This window comes from Paracoccidioides brasiliensis, assembly GCF_000150735.1.
Source record: "Paracoccidioides brasiliensis Pb18 unplaced genomic scaffold supercont2.2, whole genome shotgun sequence".
Taxonomy (NCBI): Eukaryota; Fungi; Ascomycota; class Eurotiomycetes; order Onygenales; family Ajellomycetaceae; genus Paracoccidioides; species Paracoccidioides brasiliensis.
The window spans coordinates 2,995,301-3,013,289 of NW_011371359.1; the positions used below are offsets into that span (position 1 = coordinate 2,995,301).

The following is a 17,989-nucleotide window of genomic DNA, read 5'->3' on the forward strand; positions in this document are numbered from 1 at the left end:
AATCAAGCCCGCAGCTCCAAACATCTGTACCTAAACGCCATACACCAGCCCACATGATATGTCCCCGTTGTCATCGCACTCGTAAAATAAATTTTGAAATCTAATATTACCAGGGTCGAAAGGTAACAAACGGCATATGTGAAATCAATCAACGCCTGGGGGAAGATCCTTAAGAATTTCCCAACCGTACTCCTCGTCAGGCTTCTCAGGCTCCATGCCCAGAGCATTGCGGTAGGCGCGAACCTCATTCTGCAAACCAGAGATGACACGGATGGGGACCTCTTCCTCCTCGCAGCGGAGACGGTATGCAGTACGAATCATTTCCGCGCACCTCATTGCCTTGGCATGCCAATTGTCCCTGTCGAGGCGGCTTTCAAGGTGCGCATCACGCTCGGCCTGGAGGAGATTGTTGTAGTGGCGTTTTTGGGCGAGGTAGTGCATGTTATTGTTCTGGCAGTAGTGACGGATCTGTTCCACCATGGTGCCGACGGCTGTTTCATATTCCCCGATAAGCTTGGTGTTTTCGACCTGTTCACGCTTGAGGATTTCGACGAGGGATTTTTCGCGGGCAAGGGCACGCTCGAGTTCCGCGATTCGGGCAGCTATGAATGAGTGAGAGAGTTAGTTGGATTAATAGACCAATTGTCGAGGATCTTACCAGTGACTTCTCCATTGACTTGCTGGAACGTCAGATTATTACCCTCAGCAGCAGCGCGCCTCTGTAATGAAAGAAATAAAAATTTAGTAAAACCTCTGATCTCTTTGTTTGGATAACATAAACCCCGTTGTTGAAAGAAGACGGTCGGCATTGGGCGGAAAAAGTGGGAACAACAAACCATAATTTCTTCTGTACTGTTAATAATCCCTTTTGTCATATCCCGATTGCTCTTCAACACATCACTGAGCTCGAGGACCATCTCATAAAGATGATTGAGATCCATCTGGTGCCCAGCATTGACTGGCATCCCAACGTTCATCGGCCCCATCCCTCCTCCATTTTGAATGGAAGGGGTGCCGGGAACGGGGCTCGGGCTCTGGCGGGACATGCCGGCCATGGCAGACCCAGGCTGATTGAAGGTGTTGCTGTTATTGTTGTTATCGTAGAAATTGGTGAAGAGGCCAGCGCCAGCAGCAGAATTGGCGTTGGCGGAAGGGGTTGGGGAAGATGGTCCTGAGTTGCTGACACCGGAAGTGTTGCCAGCCAAGGACATTCTGGCGTTGGAAAATGCAACGTTAAGCTCCGTTAGCTCGTCGTCCTCGGCGGGCGCTTTGTCCGCTACCCCAGTTCCACTTGGTGGTGGAATACCCAGCACTTCAGCGCGAAACCGGACCACGTCCTCCCGCGACACTAAATGCCTGGCTCGGCGGTGTCGAGTGACGGAGTGGTGTGTTGCAATAGACGTATTAGAAATTTCCACAGCACACTCTGTGCTGCCTTCTTTGTCTTCGGTTTCTTTTTAGAATGTCGCGTAGAGCATATTTTACTGAGTCGGTTATCCTTCGCGTTGGGAATGGGTCTTATAACCAGGATGCTTACTAACCGATCTGTCTAGCTGGCATTGGAATCTAGGCGTTTTGTACAGAGTACTTGTGGCTGGGAGCTTGAGCCAGTTTAATTAAGGGGCAGAAGAGGATTAAGAGGTGCGCAGACATGAGAAGGTGAGTTGATATATCACAAATTGTTAAAAGAGAAGTGTTACTTGTGCGTGTTTATGGAAAAAGATTTACACATCGCAAACGTCACCAGGAAGCTTTTTATGAGAAGTAAAATAACTATCTTTACTCGACAAATACCAACACAAACTAACTACAGCCTATCCATTGGCAGAGCAACAGAGTGGCTTTTTTCAGCATAGAATAATAACTACCTCCTGCCAACTGAATTAAGCCAATGGTTAGCCAGCAAATAGGCCTAGTCTAATAAACTCAATAGTTCAATAGTAAAGATATCCTCTCATAAAGTGCTCGACCGTCCAGCATCACATATCTCCTCCAGGACTCAGCCCGTCTTCTCGCCCAAAACATCCCAAACTCCGAATGCCATGTTTAACTGATTCTCAACGCAAAACATTTTGCAGAAAGATGTGGGGCAACTAAAGTAAGTTAGCCCCAGCAGCACGCTTGAACCTTGTTGTAAGCAGACAATTTAACGTAAAAAGGCATAATCCTAGCAACAGCCTTTTTCGTCTTTCCCATGGAGGTTTCCTTGCACAAATTGAGTTCAGTCAATACCAAATATTTTTCATCCCATTCAACAAGTCCGCAATGTAAAAAATGCTCTCGTCTATCTTGACTTGAAATGCTTCCGCGCGCCAAGAGCTTGCCGGTGCTTGGAAATCGGTGGGAGCGAAATCCGAAGCTGCCAACTCGAAAACTATAAAATCCAACCGTCCAACCAGCTTCAAGTCATATCCAACACCGCTGAAAGTTTCGTACCGGGATCGAGCATCGACTGGGATATCTCTTCCTGCTCGACATGCAGACCCGCCTTGCCAACGCGGCTTGTAACCTTTGCGACAAGCATTCTCATTCTGTCAATCTCCTGGCCCAAGAGGCTGTCTCTGGTAACAAGGTTTGGCTGGATGTTTACTTGAGGATCTTTGAACGGCTCCAGCAACTCCCTTAGCTGCTTATACTGCGCAAGACGCTCCTGCTGCTGTTTGCGTTGATTGTCAAGCTCTATTAGACGCTGGTGCAAATGTTCGTATCTGCAGTAGAGTTAGAATCAGGATAAATAGGATATAGATATTAGACTTCAATCAAACCTAAGTTTATCATCCTGGCCAATGTCCTCATCACCATCTTCTCTCCAATTCTCGGGGAGTCGAGCAATGCTCCTTTTTAATTGTTGTGGGTTAGTCTGACAATAACTACAGAGGACCTCTCCTCAAACATCCTCCAGGGAGTTTCGTACTTCGAATTCGTCAAGTCAGTGCCTTTCTCTACAACAAGGCCTTGTAATGGCCCAACCCCCGTCTCCGCGTCAATTGAGTTCCAATAGAGACTTTCAATCTGCCGGGCGACGTGATGGATTGCCTGTGATGAAAAGACCGCGCGATTGTGTTTCTTCAAAACAGCATTTACTAATATTACACAATTAATCATGGCTTCAGTAATTGGAGGATATGGATTAAGAGATGGCACGATTGTTCAAAAGGAGTGACCTCATACATTTTTGCAGTACATCCTCTACCGTTTTATCGGGGATATCATCTTCGAAAGCAGGACCGTAGTCGCGCCACTCTTCAGATGGAGTTAGAGCCTCGGATAGGATGCGAACTTGATTCCTGACGAAGGAAGACTTTAACTCTGTGATGGTTTTTGAGACGTCCATGCTTACGCAAAGATAATTTTAAAAAGACATGTAAAAATTTCTAATATCTGTATTCTGATGATGAAATAATTATCCCAGGACTCTGAACTGGTGCCATCTCCAACTTGTCCAGAGGCTGTTTTACCACGTGATATCATAGATTGGATCAGATCTGATAAGATCCTCGAAGATAATTACTTCACCTTTAGAGCTGCCGAGTTGATTCTACTCCATCAAACAAATACCATGCAAGTTTGTACCCTAAGGACCCTGGAATGATAACGAGACGATTCTGGATGTTTACTGACTTATGCGATCAAATGAATTCCCACGCTGAGGACCTAGCAGAATTGCGTCTTATGAGTGAGGTTCCTCCCATCGCGATCTTTAACCTCGGCACAATCCGAATGAGATGGCAATTCCTCGCATAAATACAACGGCTGACGGATTCTATGGCGTCTTAAAATTTATATATATGCATCCTAGTAAGGATTAATTCATACTTGAAGCCACAGCATCCGTTATAGTCCAACTTCTTATCTCCAAAATGGCGGGTAACAAACGCCCTAAGGGGCTTTTATTCGATGTTGGCGGCGTTTGTGTAAGGCATCCCTTCACTGGCTCGCAATTGTTCTACAATCTACTAACACCAAATCCTTCTTCTTGGATAGGTCGTCTCTCCCTTCCAAGCCATCCTTGATTACGAGATCGCAAACAAAATCCCGATCGGCTGGATAAACTACAGCATCCAACACACCTCTCCAAACGGTGCCTGGCACAAAATCGAGCGCGGGGAGGTGAAAATAGACGCGGACCTCTTCTCAGAGTTCAGTGCTGACTTCCAGCACAAACATCTATGGGAAGCGTTCCACGCACAAGAGTGCCAGAAGCAAGGGCTACCCACACTCTCACCTCTTCCACTCCTCCCGAAGATCGACGCAGAATACCTGTTCTGGGAGATGATGCGAGTTGCCCGGAGTCCAGATCCATACATGTTTCCCGCTTTACAGAAGTTACAAGCGTCAGGCCAGTTCGTCCTGGGCGCATTGTCAAATACGACCATTCTCCCCACAGACAATCCTCTTCCCCCTCCAGTAAATGTACAGCAGTACTTTGATTTCTTCATTTCCAGCGCGCATGTGGGACTTCGGAAGCCGGATCCCAAAATCTATGCGCTGGCGCTGAAGGAGATGAATGATGCTGCGAAGAAGAAAGGCCTATCATCCATTCTGCCGGATGATATTGTGTTTTTGGATGATATTGGGATTAATCTGAAATGGGCCAAGAAGGCTGGGTTCCGCACGATTAAGGTCGATCTGGGCAAGACGAAGGATGCTGTGAGGGAGTTGGAGGTTGTGACTGGGTTGCAACTTTTGGAGGGCGATGGGAGAGCGAAATTATAGATTTAACCAACGCAATTTCTTTCGACTTTTATCTTAGTTAGATTATATAGGCTACTATCCAAGGGCAGAACGGAGCATGTGCTCGAAGTTATAGATTAGGTATGGTACCATCTGAAATTCGTACCAAAAAGCAATTTTTCCAGTAAAATAACAAGAAAGGACTCAAAATCAATTGGTTAGAGATGTATTTGCTTCATACATCATGTCAGTTAACTTTGTATATTTTTTATACATTTTCCATTTTCTGTTCCAAAGTCTGATTTCACTGTTGGGTTCCGCACGGAGTAAGTTAGAGTGAAGCTCGTCGCCGACCCCGTCTGCCTGCAGCTTTGGGAACGTTGGCGCTAAGCGAACACACAAAAATAAACTATCGAAATCCCCCACTACAACGAACGATCTTTTCTCTTCCTCGTCCTGTCCCAACTCGTCCAACGTCCAGGTTCAGTTGCAGCTCGACGCACTCAACCCACCGGCAAGATGGTAAGTTCCTCTTTGCCAGAGCTGGCGTTTCATTGCCAAGGCTCAATCCTCGCAGTTCCTTCAGAGAAAAGTGATTGAGGGCGAGTCTTTGCAAGATGCTTCGGTGGAAGAAAAAATTTATTCTGAAGCGCAAATTGCTGACTCCGGGTTTTCTTTCTTATTTTTGATTGTAGCCTTTCACCAAGCTCGTCAAGAACAGCGCTTACTACAGGTGAGATCACTCGTTTATTACATGTTCAAATTTGTTTCCTTCTTTCTAGCTGTGTGCGGGGGACAAAAGCGATATATGCTGACCGAAAACACCCACACAGCCGTTTCCAAACAAAGTTCAAGCGCCGCCGGCAGGGAAAGACCGACTACTATGCCCGCAAGCGTCTGATCACCCAGGCCAAGAACAAGTACAACGCCCCCAAGTACCGCCTGGTCGTACGTTTCACCAACCGCGACATCATCACCCAGATCGTCACTGCAGAAATCACCGGTGACAAAGTCTTCTCCTGCGCCTACGCCCACGAGCTCAAGCGCTATGGTATCACCCATGGCCTAACCAACTGGGCCGCCGCCTACGCCACCGGCCTTCTCCTCGCCCGCCGAACCCTCAAAAAACTCGGTCTGGATGAGGACTTTGTCGGTGTCGAGGAGCCAGAGGGCCAGTACAACCTCACTGAGGCTGCTGAGACTGACGAGGGCACCCGCCGTCCCTTCAAGGCTGTTCTTGATGTTGGTCTTGCACGCACCTCGACCGGCGCCCGCGTCTTTGCGGCCATGAAGGGTGCCTCTGACGGTGGCATTCTGATCCCACACTCCGAGAACCGCTTCCCAGGCTACGACATTGAGTCTAAGGAGCTGGACGCGGAGACACTCCGCCGATACATTTTCGGTGGCCACGTTGCGGAGTACATGGAGACGCTCGCCGATGACGATGAGGAGCGCTACAAGTCCCAGTTCCAGAAGTATATTGATGACGATATTGATGCTGGTGATCTCGAGGAGATTTACGCTGAGGCGCACAAGGCTATCCGTGCCGATCCGTTCAAGAAGGATGAGGATGCCGGGTCCAAGAAGACTAAGGAGGAGTGGAAGGCTGAGAGCTTGAAGTATCGTAACAAGAAACTTTCTCGTGCTGAGAAGGACGCCCGTGTCCAGGAGAAGATTCGCGAGTTGGCATAAATGGGATATGATTGATGTTCTTTCTCTCTTTACAGCCTTGTCGAGTTTTCCGCTCTCGTTCTATTCTTGCTTTCCTATGTGCAAAATCGGAAAATGGCACGGTTCTTTCTCTAATTCTACTATTTCCGTACGATGAAGCCTATTGCAAAAAAGCACAATGATATGAATTTGTTAATTGAATGCGGGTTCTCGATACTCAAACGGCACATTATTGTGGTTCTTTTAACCTTTTCTTGTTCCCAAAGGAAACATATGGATGGATGGATCAAACAGGAGCTAACAGGCTGGATTCCATTTTCTTATATTTCTTTCTTTCTTTCTTTCTTTCTTTTTTTAACTGGCCATGGAGTTCTAACTACAAATGATATCAATGATTTTCTCCCTCTCGAAAAGAAACCGATGACAAACAATAAAAAATATCCTGGCCTTTTTAAGTTTCAAATAGAGAACCAAGTCCATCCTCAACCAAAGGGTCTATAGCTCTGGTGCTCATTCACCATCTTCTTTAAATATTCTATACTATTTTTTTCCTTTTTATCTTCCGAGTTCAAGTAGCATCATTTTACTATGGTCTTTATATCTAGTTCATGATTCCAAGTCCCTACTTGATTCGCCCGGGTATTCCGTGCATACAGTTACAAGGAGAGGGTTGGGAAGAGGAGTTGGACCTTGCGTCCTCACTTCTATGGATCAATCATTTGCACTCCAGAAATGGAGCATTGTCATATTAGAGGTATCGAGCAAGACAAAGACAGTTCCATATATGCCTGGATCGATACCTGTCCAGTTAGGATTATCATATCTTTTTCATAGCCCCATGATCATTACTAATAATTTGTCAGACACTCCTAAGAACCTCCCGAGCTGTTTAAATTCGGAGGCCTGTCGAGTCATACAAATCGGGTATTTACTTCTCAGGGTATTTTGCCCGTTGATCTTCAGCGCAAAAGGTAAACTCCCAGCATCCTGTCCTGTCATTATTTCTCTGTTTTGATGCCACTTCAAGTGAGCGCTGCAGAGTTCCAGGGGCCCAGCCATTGCTTTCAAATTATCTGTCAATTTTGAAGAGGCATGTTATTCCAGGACAGCAATATTTTCCATTGAGGCATGTTGAAGTGCATCGCTCACGCCTATTATTGTAGGCACAGCATGGAGTACATGCATGTTCTCAGGGTCCCTATGGTTCGTGAGATCTGTGCCACTTCAATTCACGACGTTGCCCCGTACCTCGATCCCACATACATATCTCGATCAGCAGATCTCTTCCGCACAACATCATCCAGGAGTAGAGTCTCGTCGTTGAGATATACGGAGAGTCGGTAACTATGAATAATCGGAAATTTGGCCGATCCACATCATCCTTGGCTCTATCAATCTTAAAGTGGGCGAACTCACACCACACGGAATGATGAGTTGATAAAAATAATTAATCTGGACAGGAGCTCGGACACTCAGAGTGGACAGCCTAGGTAGTTTAACCCAATGAGGCTCCAAGTAATCCATCCCCACAATGTAACCGAAAGTTGGGGGATTTTGTCTCTGCGAAACTGGAGACAGGCCCCGCTGAGTTCAAAAGGCTAATAATTAGGCGCGATCTAACAGGGCACGCCTAGCCAGAGAGAGAGGATCGAAGTGTTTAGAATGTGTTTCCGTCCCCGTACAATTCCGTCGATGACCCGAATAATTGCCTGGAGCTGTTCTACCGTTTACTAACGCTTTGGTGAGAGATGTATTTGTCTGCTGTTCAACTTGCCTCCGATACTAAATAAAAGGAAAGAAATAGTAACACCCCGGCGGGAGAATTCACGTAGGTAGGTAACTAATAATTAATTTGACTAGAGGAATGTAAATATCCTGTTCACGGGTGCGATGAGACGTGATTAAATAATTGAGATATGACAAGTTGCTCTACTTATTCTTATTCTTCACCTTAGTTATCAGGTGGATTTCCGTCGGACAAAGAAGCGCTGCTAACTATGATGTATCTAAATTTTGTTAGCCGTAGTTAATTAAGTCAGCTCCGCCTTTCTCTGTCGCCCACCCACACCGACCAACCACCACCACATGTATAATCTCATCTAACATAGTTATATTCGTTAGTTATCTCATATCTTTAATCAGCACACTATTACACTCTCAAGACACGCTCCCCATTAGTTAACTATGTCGTCTGTCCCTGACTAAGCCCATCCAACCTCGCCCTCTCCTCGATGATGGAATCCGTTTTCCAACCGGTCCTTAGATAAGTTCAATAGTCGGTGGCCCTAAAACGCCCTAATCCTCCTCCGCTCTCCGCTCCACGCTCCATGCTCCACGCTCCGCCTACCGCCATATACCCTTTATAACCCCAACCCCCGGCCAGGGCTTCTTCTCGCAGGAAATATCCGCACCCTCATCAACTCTGCCGTCGTGCAAATTGCTGGCGCAGACGTGGCTTCTGCCACTTCCAGACAGTCAGCCGTTCGTCCGCTCCGTGTCGCACCCAGCGTTTGCCCCACCTCGTTGCCGTGTGAGCATTATCCGGATTCTCGCCTGAAGCTCTACCGCTCCGGTTATTCCTGTATCACTTACTCCGTTGCGATATATCTAAACCCTGCTTCTTGTGCTTCTTCTCTCAGCCGCTATTATTCTTTTAGGAGGACCTGATTTCGTTGAATTTTGGGAAGAGCTGTGTCCTCTGTGAGATCATCCTCCGTACGTGAGATGGAGAACGTTGATTCAGTCGATGTGAGCTGGCTGCATCATTCTCACAAAGGTATATGCCTCTCTTCTAGAAATATTACTATTCAAGAAGCTCTTCACAAGCTACTCTGTTTCCTATTTTGCCACCATTTCATAATTATTTTCTTTCACATTCCTGCATCCCGTGGCATATTAAGATACTAACTCCGTCGCTTATCAAACAATCTTGTTTGACCAAAATCAGATCCGTCAGTTCCAAGAAATAGCCCCGATCCGATGTTACCAGACCCAACCGTCGTCGCGAGTTCACTTCAAACAAAAAAATACAATCTAACCAATGACAGCTCTCCTTTATCCCTATCCCAGTCACTACCGTCCTCCGCGATGAGCCCTCGACCGGCACCATCAAAACAGAAAAAAGGAGGCACTGTAACGGAGAACAATGAATCTACGCCTTTGCCTCCTTTAACGTCCTTACAAACAAGTGGAAGTACAGGTAAACCCTTAAGCACGAGAGGCCCGCCAGTTGGCCGTCGCAATTCTTGGATATCCAGCCTTAGCCAGAAATTTTCTTCGAGCGGCTCAACTACCCCGGCGCAAAGTAACGTGAAAGATGCAAACGCGAAGCAGCCCGCTCAGAGCCCACGCCAAGAGTTGCACAACCCTTTTGGTGCATCGTTCTCTCCCAAGGACAAGAGTGACAAGAAGGATGAATTGACGAGCCCCTTTGACTTACGTTCTCCAAAGAGTCAACCTTCGTTTTTTCATAATGCATTCCGGAAACTGTCTTCCTCTTCGTCTACAGGTGTTGTGCTAGGAAAGATGGCGTCGCAGGGGGTAATTATTGAACGAAGGGTTATGAATGTTGACCATCATCGCGATAGATGTAAGATTGCGGAGCTGGATCAGGCCAAGCTCCGCCGTGTTGCCTTTTGTGTCGATGTGGAAATTGCAGGGACCTCCCGCAGGTCGGAATCTGAAGAGGAGGAGACACACCAGCAGCCTCCCCAACCCTCACCACAGCAGGCACATCCACAGCCGCCGGCAAAAAAGAAATCAACAATGGTTGACCAAATCAGAGTTTTTAAAAGACAAGATTCCAAACTTGCTGAGAAGGGAGAGGGCTCAACTGGCCAGTCATCGCAACCAGGTGCTAATGAAGGACCAACCGAGGCGGCACAAAGAACAGATCCCACTAGCAGTGAAACGAAACCTGCAGAACTGAATAAGGAAAAGGAAAAGCCAGCTTCTGGTAAAGAACCGACGAGAAAGCAGGAGAAGAAGAAGAGGTCTGAAGGCGAACGGAAGGAGCGCAAGGAGAAGAAAAGAAGACAGGCCGAAGCCAACGGGACCATTCCTATTCAACTTATGCGGGACGGTGAATCAGGCACCTCAGTTCCCCTCCGCCCCACGAAGGGTCAGGAACATCCGACTACTGACCCTATCCGAATATACCGCCGTTGTTGTCAACTACGGGAAACCGGTGTTTTGAAAAAGCTTGTGGAGCAGATCTCGTCTCCCTCTTCGGGTCTTGCAGAGTCTCCTGGGACCATTGCTGTGCTAGATCTCAGCGGCGTTTGCATGTCCTTTGCTGACCTTGTTACCTTCAGTGATTGGCTTGCCATTGTTCCGGTCCGGAAGTTGATATTACAAAATTGTGGCCTCACTGATGAATCTGTGCGAGTGATTCTTGCTGGGCTTCTGTCTACAAGGACTGTCGAGGAAGCAAGGCTAAGAAGAAGCCATTTCAAAAAGCATAACGACCGCAAATCTACTCACGATGATAAACTGGGGGTAATTGAGAAGCTGTCACTAAAAGATAATCCAAAGATCGGTCACGATGGATGGAGATATATTGCTCTTTTTATCCACATGTCACGATCCTTGATCGGGATAGACCTCTCAGGAATCCCTTTTCCACAAGCTTCAATCCCGACGATTGGGCCAAGCCCTTCATCTACGAACCGGAGTAAGCCAAATACGGAAATATCTACTGTTTTCGCAAATGCATTAGCCGAGCGGCTCGCAGGGAACCACTTGGAGGAGCTGGTTATTAGCGAGTGTTATCCATCTGCTGAAGACCTCGCGAAAATTTGCGCAGCAGCGCGGGCTGTTCAGCTGCGACGATTTGGGGTTGCACACAACAACTTGACAGCGGAGGGGTTGGAACATGTTATTGAATATTTTCATGCTGGCCATTGCGAGGGGCTTGATTTGGGAGGAAACAACTTGGTTGAACATTTGGGACTGTTGTCAGCGGCTATCCAGAAGGCGAAGGGCCATCCCCTCGGTGCCCTTAGCCTGGCCGATTGTTCACTTATGCCCAAACCTCTCTGCTCCCTTCTCCAAGCGCTTACATTTCTGCCGAATTTCCGATTTCTTGACCTTTCACATAACCGTGGACTTTTTGCAACACCGCCTGACTCGCTGGCAATGTTGCGACGATATCTCCCCCAAATGGCAGAATTGAAGCGAGTACACTTGGCGGATGTCAGCCTCTCCCCAGAGCATGCCATAGCCCTTGCAGAAATATTACCGGATTGCCGTCGTCTGTGTCATATCAATATTTTGGAAAACCCGAAAATTGTTGCTCTAGCTGCGGCAAAAGACGCCACTGCTCAAGAAGAGGCTTGCGCATTATATGCTTCTTTGATGACAGCGGTCCGCATTTCACATACCCTTATCGCAATAGACATTGACGTGCCTACGGCGGAAAACAAGGAAGTTGTCAAGGCCCTAGCATCCCAAATCGTTGCCTATTCGCTTCGGAACCTCGAGCGAGGTGAGCTTGTGGAAGAGCTCTCTGATGGCGCAACCCCTGAAAAACACACTGTCCCTATGCCTGATATTCTTCTACATATCGTTGGAAACGTAGATGATGACGGGGTGGATGATCCCGTGAAGCCAGCTCCAGATGAGGACTATGTTATTGGTGGTACTGGACTAGTGAAAGCTCTGGGCGTTTGCCTTGGTAATGCTGAGCACAATACCTTGGAGGGCATGGGTGATACATCTCCGACTTCCACCGGCAGGTCAACACCGCTACGTCGTTCCAGTAGCGTTGGCACTAAAAAGCCTCGTGACATGTCGAGGAATCTCCTCAATTCCGCAAGGAAAATCCGTTTGCGATTAAAACCGGTCCTTGTCAGGGAAGACAGGGCTGGTAATGAAATGAATTATCGTATGTGGTTCTTTTACTTTTATGCTGCATCAGAGTTATATTCAAATATCACTTCTAAGTAACATGTTAATTTTTTCTTGCTGTTAGGACGGCTTCAATTCCTTGACTTCACCCTGCAGAGGATGATTCAACGGTTCGAAGATGAATACCCAGATACACGCCTCTCAACTGAACTGGATCCCACAAAAGCAAATCTTCCACAATCGAGCTCTTCACACGCGTCCACAGCGGACTCCGTTGAGCAGTCTAAACTCGACGACTCCGCTATCCTGGACGCACACGCACCAAGCCAAAGCGCAGATCCAGACGCAGACGCAGACGCAGACACTGCCATCGACGACGAGGACACAGACCACTACGCCATCCGCCTGTCCCGCAGGGGGTCGAACACGTCCCTGCATTCCAGAGCCCTCACCTCAGAGGAAGGCAGAGTCCACCGCTTTCAACAACATATCCGCCGTGACATCCTCAACACCGACCTCGGAGCAGCTACGACGGATACGCTGTCTCCAGTTCCGGATGAAGCGAAGGTTGCGGCCTTGCGTGGAAAGCTCGAACGGCTTCGTAGCAGCGAAATGCAGACGCGCATCGAGCTCGTTGGGCCTGATAAAGCGTTAGAAGAGCTGGGTGCGAATATTGAGGAGTTGCTTGCGCTGCGAGAGAGGGATCCGGAGGCTTTTGAAAGTTTTAAGGCGAGCCAGATTGCTGCTCAGATTAATTCTGGGCTTGGAAGGGAAGGGTTGTGATGCATGTCTCGGTCGACACATTGTGCTGAACGAACCCAGCCAGGTCACCCCTCTGTGCCTCGGTGGCTCATTTTTGCTATTGGGACATTGAAAATGAAAAGGAACTCGACATATTGACATCTGGATAAAATATCATTGTTATATTTCCTGTACTTTCATGTTCACATTTTTATTCTCAAAACTTCACATTGTAATTTGTGTCTGCATGCAAGATCACAGTCAAGGCTAATTTATTTAATGATATCTCTGCCTCCTCATCTCCTGACACACACACACACACACACACACACACACACACACAAAATGCATCTTAAATCTCAGCATTCAATCTATACATTGTCTCTTGCATACCCATTGACATTTATGTAGCATGAAATCATCTGGGTTCAGAGAAGGGAGGAAAGCCATTCAAAGTGCTTCAGTGACTCTTTTCTTTTCATTTTCTTCATCATTTCTGCAGAATGTCAATTTGTATATACATCAATGCGAAAAGCAGCCAGCAATATTTTATGTAGTGAAGTGTTAATTTTATTTCATTTTGGTATACTATTCCTCTGTTTAGTTTTTTCCCTTTTTTCTCCTTTTCTTTTTCTTTTCTTTTCTATTACATCTGGGAGCGCCTTCGATCTCAATGTTTTAACTCTCGTACTCAACATTCACCCTTAAAGAATACGGCCTTGTTGTTTTGTTTATCTATATTTTTATTGAGCTCGTTTCATTGCATTCATTCTATCTAAATCAATGCTTTTCGTTTCGTGATCTTTTTGGCATTGCCTACTCCCTGTATCTATCTTTACTCGATGTGCATTTGGCCTCGTGTATATATTTTAGCAAGTGACAGTGATCTTCTGAAAATGCGTACCTTTTCTCTCTCGCCTCCGTAACTATTCTTGCCGTACTTTCAACCGCCTTAGTCTCTGTTCCGTAACGTTAGCCAGTTAATTTAATGGAATCTTGGTTTCTTAATTATCATTTTTATTCAACTGTTGGAGTTGTTCCCAGCTGCACTCTCATGTCCAATTAGGAAAATCCAGAGAAGCCAATGACAATAATCTGATAGGTACTAATTAATTGATCACTGAGTTGGTCACTTTTCCCCTCTCAGCATATTACCACAATTCAATTGTGAATCTCTCAACAATCATGGAGAATTAAGCTTCAAATCAAGAAAGGAGACTTCTTCTAGCTCTCAGAGCAATTAGACAAATCAAAAGCATCTGAACTGCTGCAAAGATTGATAGTCTTTCTCACTCTGCTATTATCAATCAATCACATGATTAAGTTTCACATATAACTCTCAATCAAATTGCTAAAAAATAACTTATATTGAAGAAAAATCTATAGTTCAATAAATAATATTTATAAATGAGAGAAATCTATCTCTCTATATCATAAAATTATAAAATATAATCATTTAACTACTAAAAATATATATAAAATTTAATCTATTATTTATAATTAAAAAAAACTGAATTTAAAAATTTATTCAATATTATAATACATTAATAACTAAATTATTATATAGATATAATTATTAATAAGTTCTATATATATATATATATATATATAAATTTAAAAATTATAAATAATTTAAATTAGTAAAAAATATAAAAAAATAATATTTAATTAAAATATATCTATAAATTAATAAAGTTAAGATTTTTATAAAAAATTATTATATATTAATAAAATATTAAAATAAATATTAATATTTAATATTTGATTAAATTAATTTTATTAAAAACTAATAAGTAAATTTAATAAATTAATAAAATTAATAAATATATATTATAAATATAAAATATATATAGAAATTAAAGATATAAATAAAAAATTATATATATATTAGTAATTTTAATATATTAAAAATAAATTATTAATTTTTTAAATATTAAATTAAATATTTATTAATATAAAACTTTTATTAAATTTTTTTTTATAAAATATAATAAAATATTAATTTATAAAATTAAAAAATAAAAATAATTTTTAAATATAATTAATAATATAATTTTTTATTAAAATTATTATTATTATTATTATTTATTAATATATATTTTTAATATATATTTTTAATATTATTTTATTTTTTATCTATAATATTTATATAATATATTATTATATAAAAATAAAATTTTAATATAATATTATATTTTTTATTTAAATTAATTTAATATTAATAATATTTAAATTTTATATATTATAAATTATTTTTAAAATTATTTTTTATAAAAAAAATTAATTTTATATTATAAAACTATTATTAAATATATAAATAAATTATTATAAAAATATATCTATTAAATAAATTAAATTAAGAACTTTTAAATATAAAAAAATATTATATAAATTATAAAATATAATAAAAAATAATAAATTATATAAATTTTAATTTTATTATTAATTATTTATTTTAATAAAATTTATATAAATCATATTTAAAAAAAATTATTATTATAATATATATATTAATAATATAAATTAAAATTAATTTATTTTAATTTTTATAATATTAAAATTTTTTATATTAACTTTTTATTTTCATACTATTTATTAAAATACTTTATAAAAAAGTAATATTTTTAAATTTTTAAAATTTTAAAATTAACATTTTAAATTAATATTATATTATTAATTTTTTATTATTTATTTATATAAATACTTTAAATTTTTAAATTTTTTAAAAAATTCAATAATTAATTATTATTTAATTTTATATTAATATTTTTAGTTATTTATATTTTTTTACATTTTTTTAATATTAAATTTATCTATTATAAATATTTTACAAATTTATTTTATTTTTCAATTATTTATTTAGATTTATTTAGTTATTTATTTTATATTTTTATTTTTAATTTTTAATTTTTAATATAATATTTTTATTATAACTATATAATTATATAAATAAATTAATACTTTTACTTTAATTTTAACTTAAATTATAATAATTTTAAAAATAAATATAAATTATTTAATTTAAATAAAAATATTTTATTATATACTTATAATATATATAATAAAGATATAAATAAAAGTAAATTTTTATTTTTTTAACTATATAAAATATTTTAATAATTAAAAATTAATTAATAAATTTAGATATATAAATACATTTATAATAATAATAATAAATTAAAAATTAAAATAAATTAATATAAGTATTATAATATAATTATTAATAATATAAATTAAAATTAATTTTTTTAATCTTAATTATATTTAATTATTTTTATTAATTTATTTTATTTTAAAAATTAATCTATTTTGATTTTATTATTTATGTATATATTAAACTGTTTATTTATTTTTATATTATATTTCTCAATTTAATATTCTTATTATAACTATTAAGCTAGATAGATGAGTTGAAGTTTTTATCTTAATATTATTATAACTTTAGTTGAATCATAATAGTTCAGACTGAGAAAATTTTAAATAATATTATTTAACTTTAAATATAAAAAAAGTTATTTTTCAAATTATGTTAGAGAGCAAATGCGAGCTGCATAAGGAAACTATCTGCGTTGCTAACTGCTATATAACGAAATACTAAGCTTGATGGGATGAAAGAGGTGCTGGGGCCTGCCCGGGTTATAACCACCCGCATGGTCGTTTGATCACGTGAGAATATTTGGCCTAATCGGGCGCCGAGCTTAATCCGACGTCGAGTCTAACCGGGGCTCAGTCGGGCGCTGAGCCTAACAAAATATAAAATAATTATATATAGTTTATTCAACTTCTGTATTAAAATTATGCAATAGAAATTTAATGAAGAAAATAAAAAAAACTTTACAAATTAGTTTTAATTATTATATAATAAAGCTTCAAGAAGTATTTTAAAAAAATTTTAAAACATTTTTTATTAGAGCTATAAAAATAAAAATATTAATTTTATTATCAGCAATTTAATTTAATAAAATTTGTATAAATTATATGCTAAAAATTATAAAAATAAATATAAATTATTTAATTTAAATAGAAGAATAATTTATCTTATATTTTTTAAATATATTTGAAAAATATTTAAATAAAGAAAAATTTCTAAATTAAATTTTTTTTTTAAAATTTAAAGAAGATAATATCTTTTTAACTATATAAAATATATGCTATGATTAAAAATTATTTTTCTAAATTTAAATATAAAAAATATAAATTATAATGAGTTTTATTCTTAAATAAAAATTCTAAATTTATTATAGATATTACTATTAGTAATTTATCAAAAGAAAAAAAACTATAAATATTTAGAAATTTTTAAAGATAAATAAGAAAAACTTTCTACTAATCTACTTATATGATTTAAATAGTGAATAAATACAATTAGAAGTTGATATAATAATAATATATTTTAAAATAAATTTAAAGTATAAAATATTATTATAAAATTTAAAAAAAAGTATAAGAGTTTAAGCATTAAATTATTTAAAGTTTAAAAAACTTTTATAATAACTTATAAAATTATCTTTTAGAAATTAAATATTAAAAATATATAAATATTTTCAAATAGTCAAATAATATTGAAAAAACTTTAAAAATATAAAACTCAAATTGATCAGATAAATTTTAAATTAATTTAATAAAAAAAATAAGCTTAAAAAGAAAATTATTTAAAATTATTTATTTTAAATATCTTCTTAAATAAATATTCTAAAAGATAAAAGAATAGATTTAACAATAAAAATTAAAATTAAAAATTAAAAAAATAACTTAAAGAATTATACTTTGATTATATATTAAAAGAAATATTAAAAAATTACTCAATATATAAAATATAAAATAAAATTCAAATGAAAGTTTTTATAAAATAAATAAATATATTAAACTTAAATTTTAATTTATTAAATTTATTTTTAATAAATTTTTACTTTGTATTAAGAAAAAATATAGATTATAAGAAAAATCTAGATAATTTAATATATAATAATTTTTTAAACTTAAAATTATATTAAAATAATAAAAAAAATATAAGTTAAAGAAAATAATTAATATAAAAAATATTATCATTAACTTT

The 17,989-nt window shown here is 38.9% G+C and overlaps 3 protein-coding genes across 3 annotated transcripts; 2 read left to right on the top strand and 1 right to left on the bottom strand.

The window, feature by feature from the left end:
- Positions 1 to 144: 144 nt before the first annotated feature.
- Positions 145 to 3,334, bottom strand: PADG_11378 (uncharacterized protein; the record flags this gene model as incomplete). The annotated part of the gene is made up of 7 exons (XM_010759627.1): positions 145 to 602; positions 659 to 719; positions 837 to 1,453; positions 2,437 to 2,708; positions 2,766 to 2,837; positions 2,915 to 3,083; positions 3,172 to 3,334. 7 exons carry the CDS (start codon positions 3,332 to 3,334, stop codon positions 145 to 147), a joined length of 1,812 nt encoding a protein of 603 aa, XP_010757929.1.
- A 526-nt stretch (positions 3,335 to 3,860) lies between these two features.
- On the top strand, positions 3,861 to 6,366 carry PADG_11379 (60S ribosomal protein L5; the record flags this gene model as incomplete). Its single annotated transcript, XM_010759628.1, has 4 exons — positions 3,861 to 3,914; positions 3,985 to 4,650; positions 5,370 to 5,407; positions 5,508 to 6,366. The coding sequence occupies 4 exons, from the start codon at positions 3,861 to 3,863 to the stop codon at positions 6,364 to 6,366; spliced, it is 1,617 nt and encodes a 538-aa protein (XP_010757930.1).
- A 3,066-nt stretch (positions 6,367 to 9,432) lies between these two features.
- PADG_02143 (uncharacterized protein) lies at positions 9,433 to 12,975 on the top strand (the record flags this gene model as incomplete). Its single annotated transcript, XM_010759413.1, has 2 exons — positions 9,433 to 12,229; positions 12,317 to 12,975. 2 exons carry the CDS (start codon positions 9,433 to 9,435, stop codon positions 12,973 to 12,975), a joined length of 3,456 nt encoding a protein of 1,151 aa, XP_010757715.1.
- Positions 12,976 to 17,989: the final 5,014 nt, after the last annotated feature.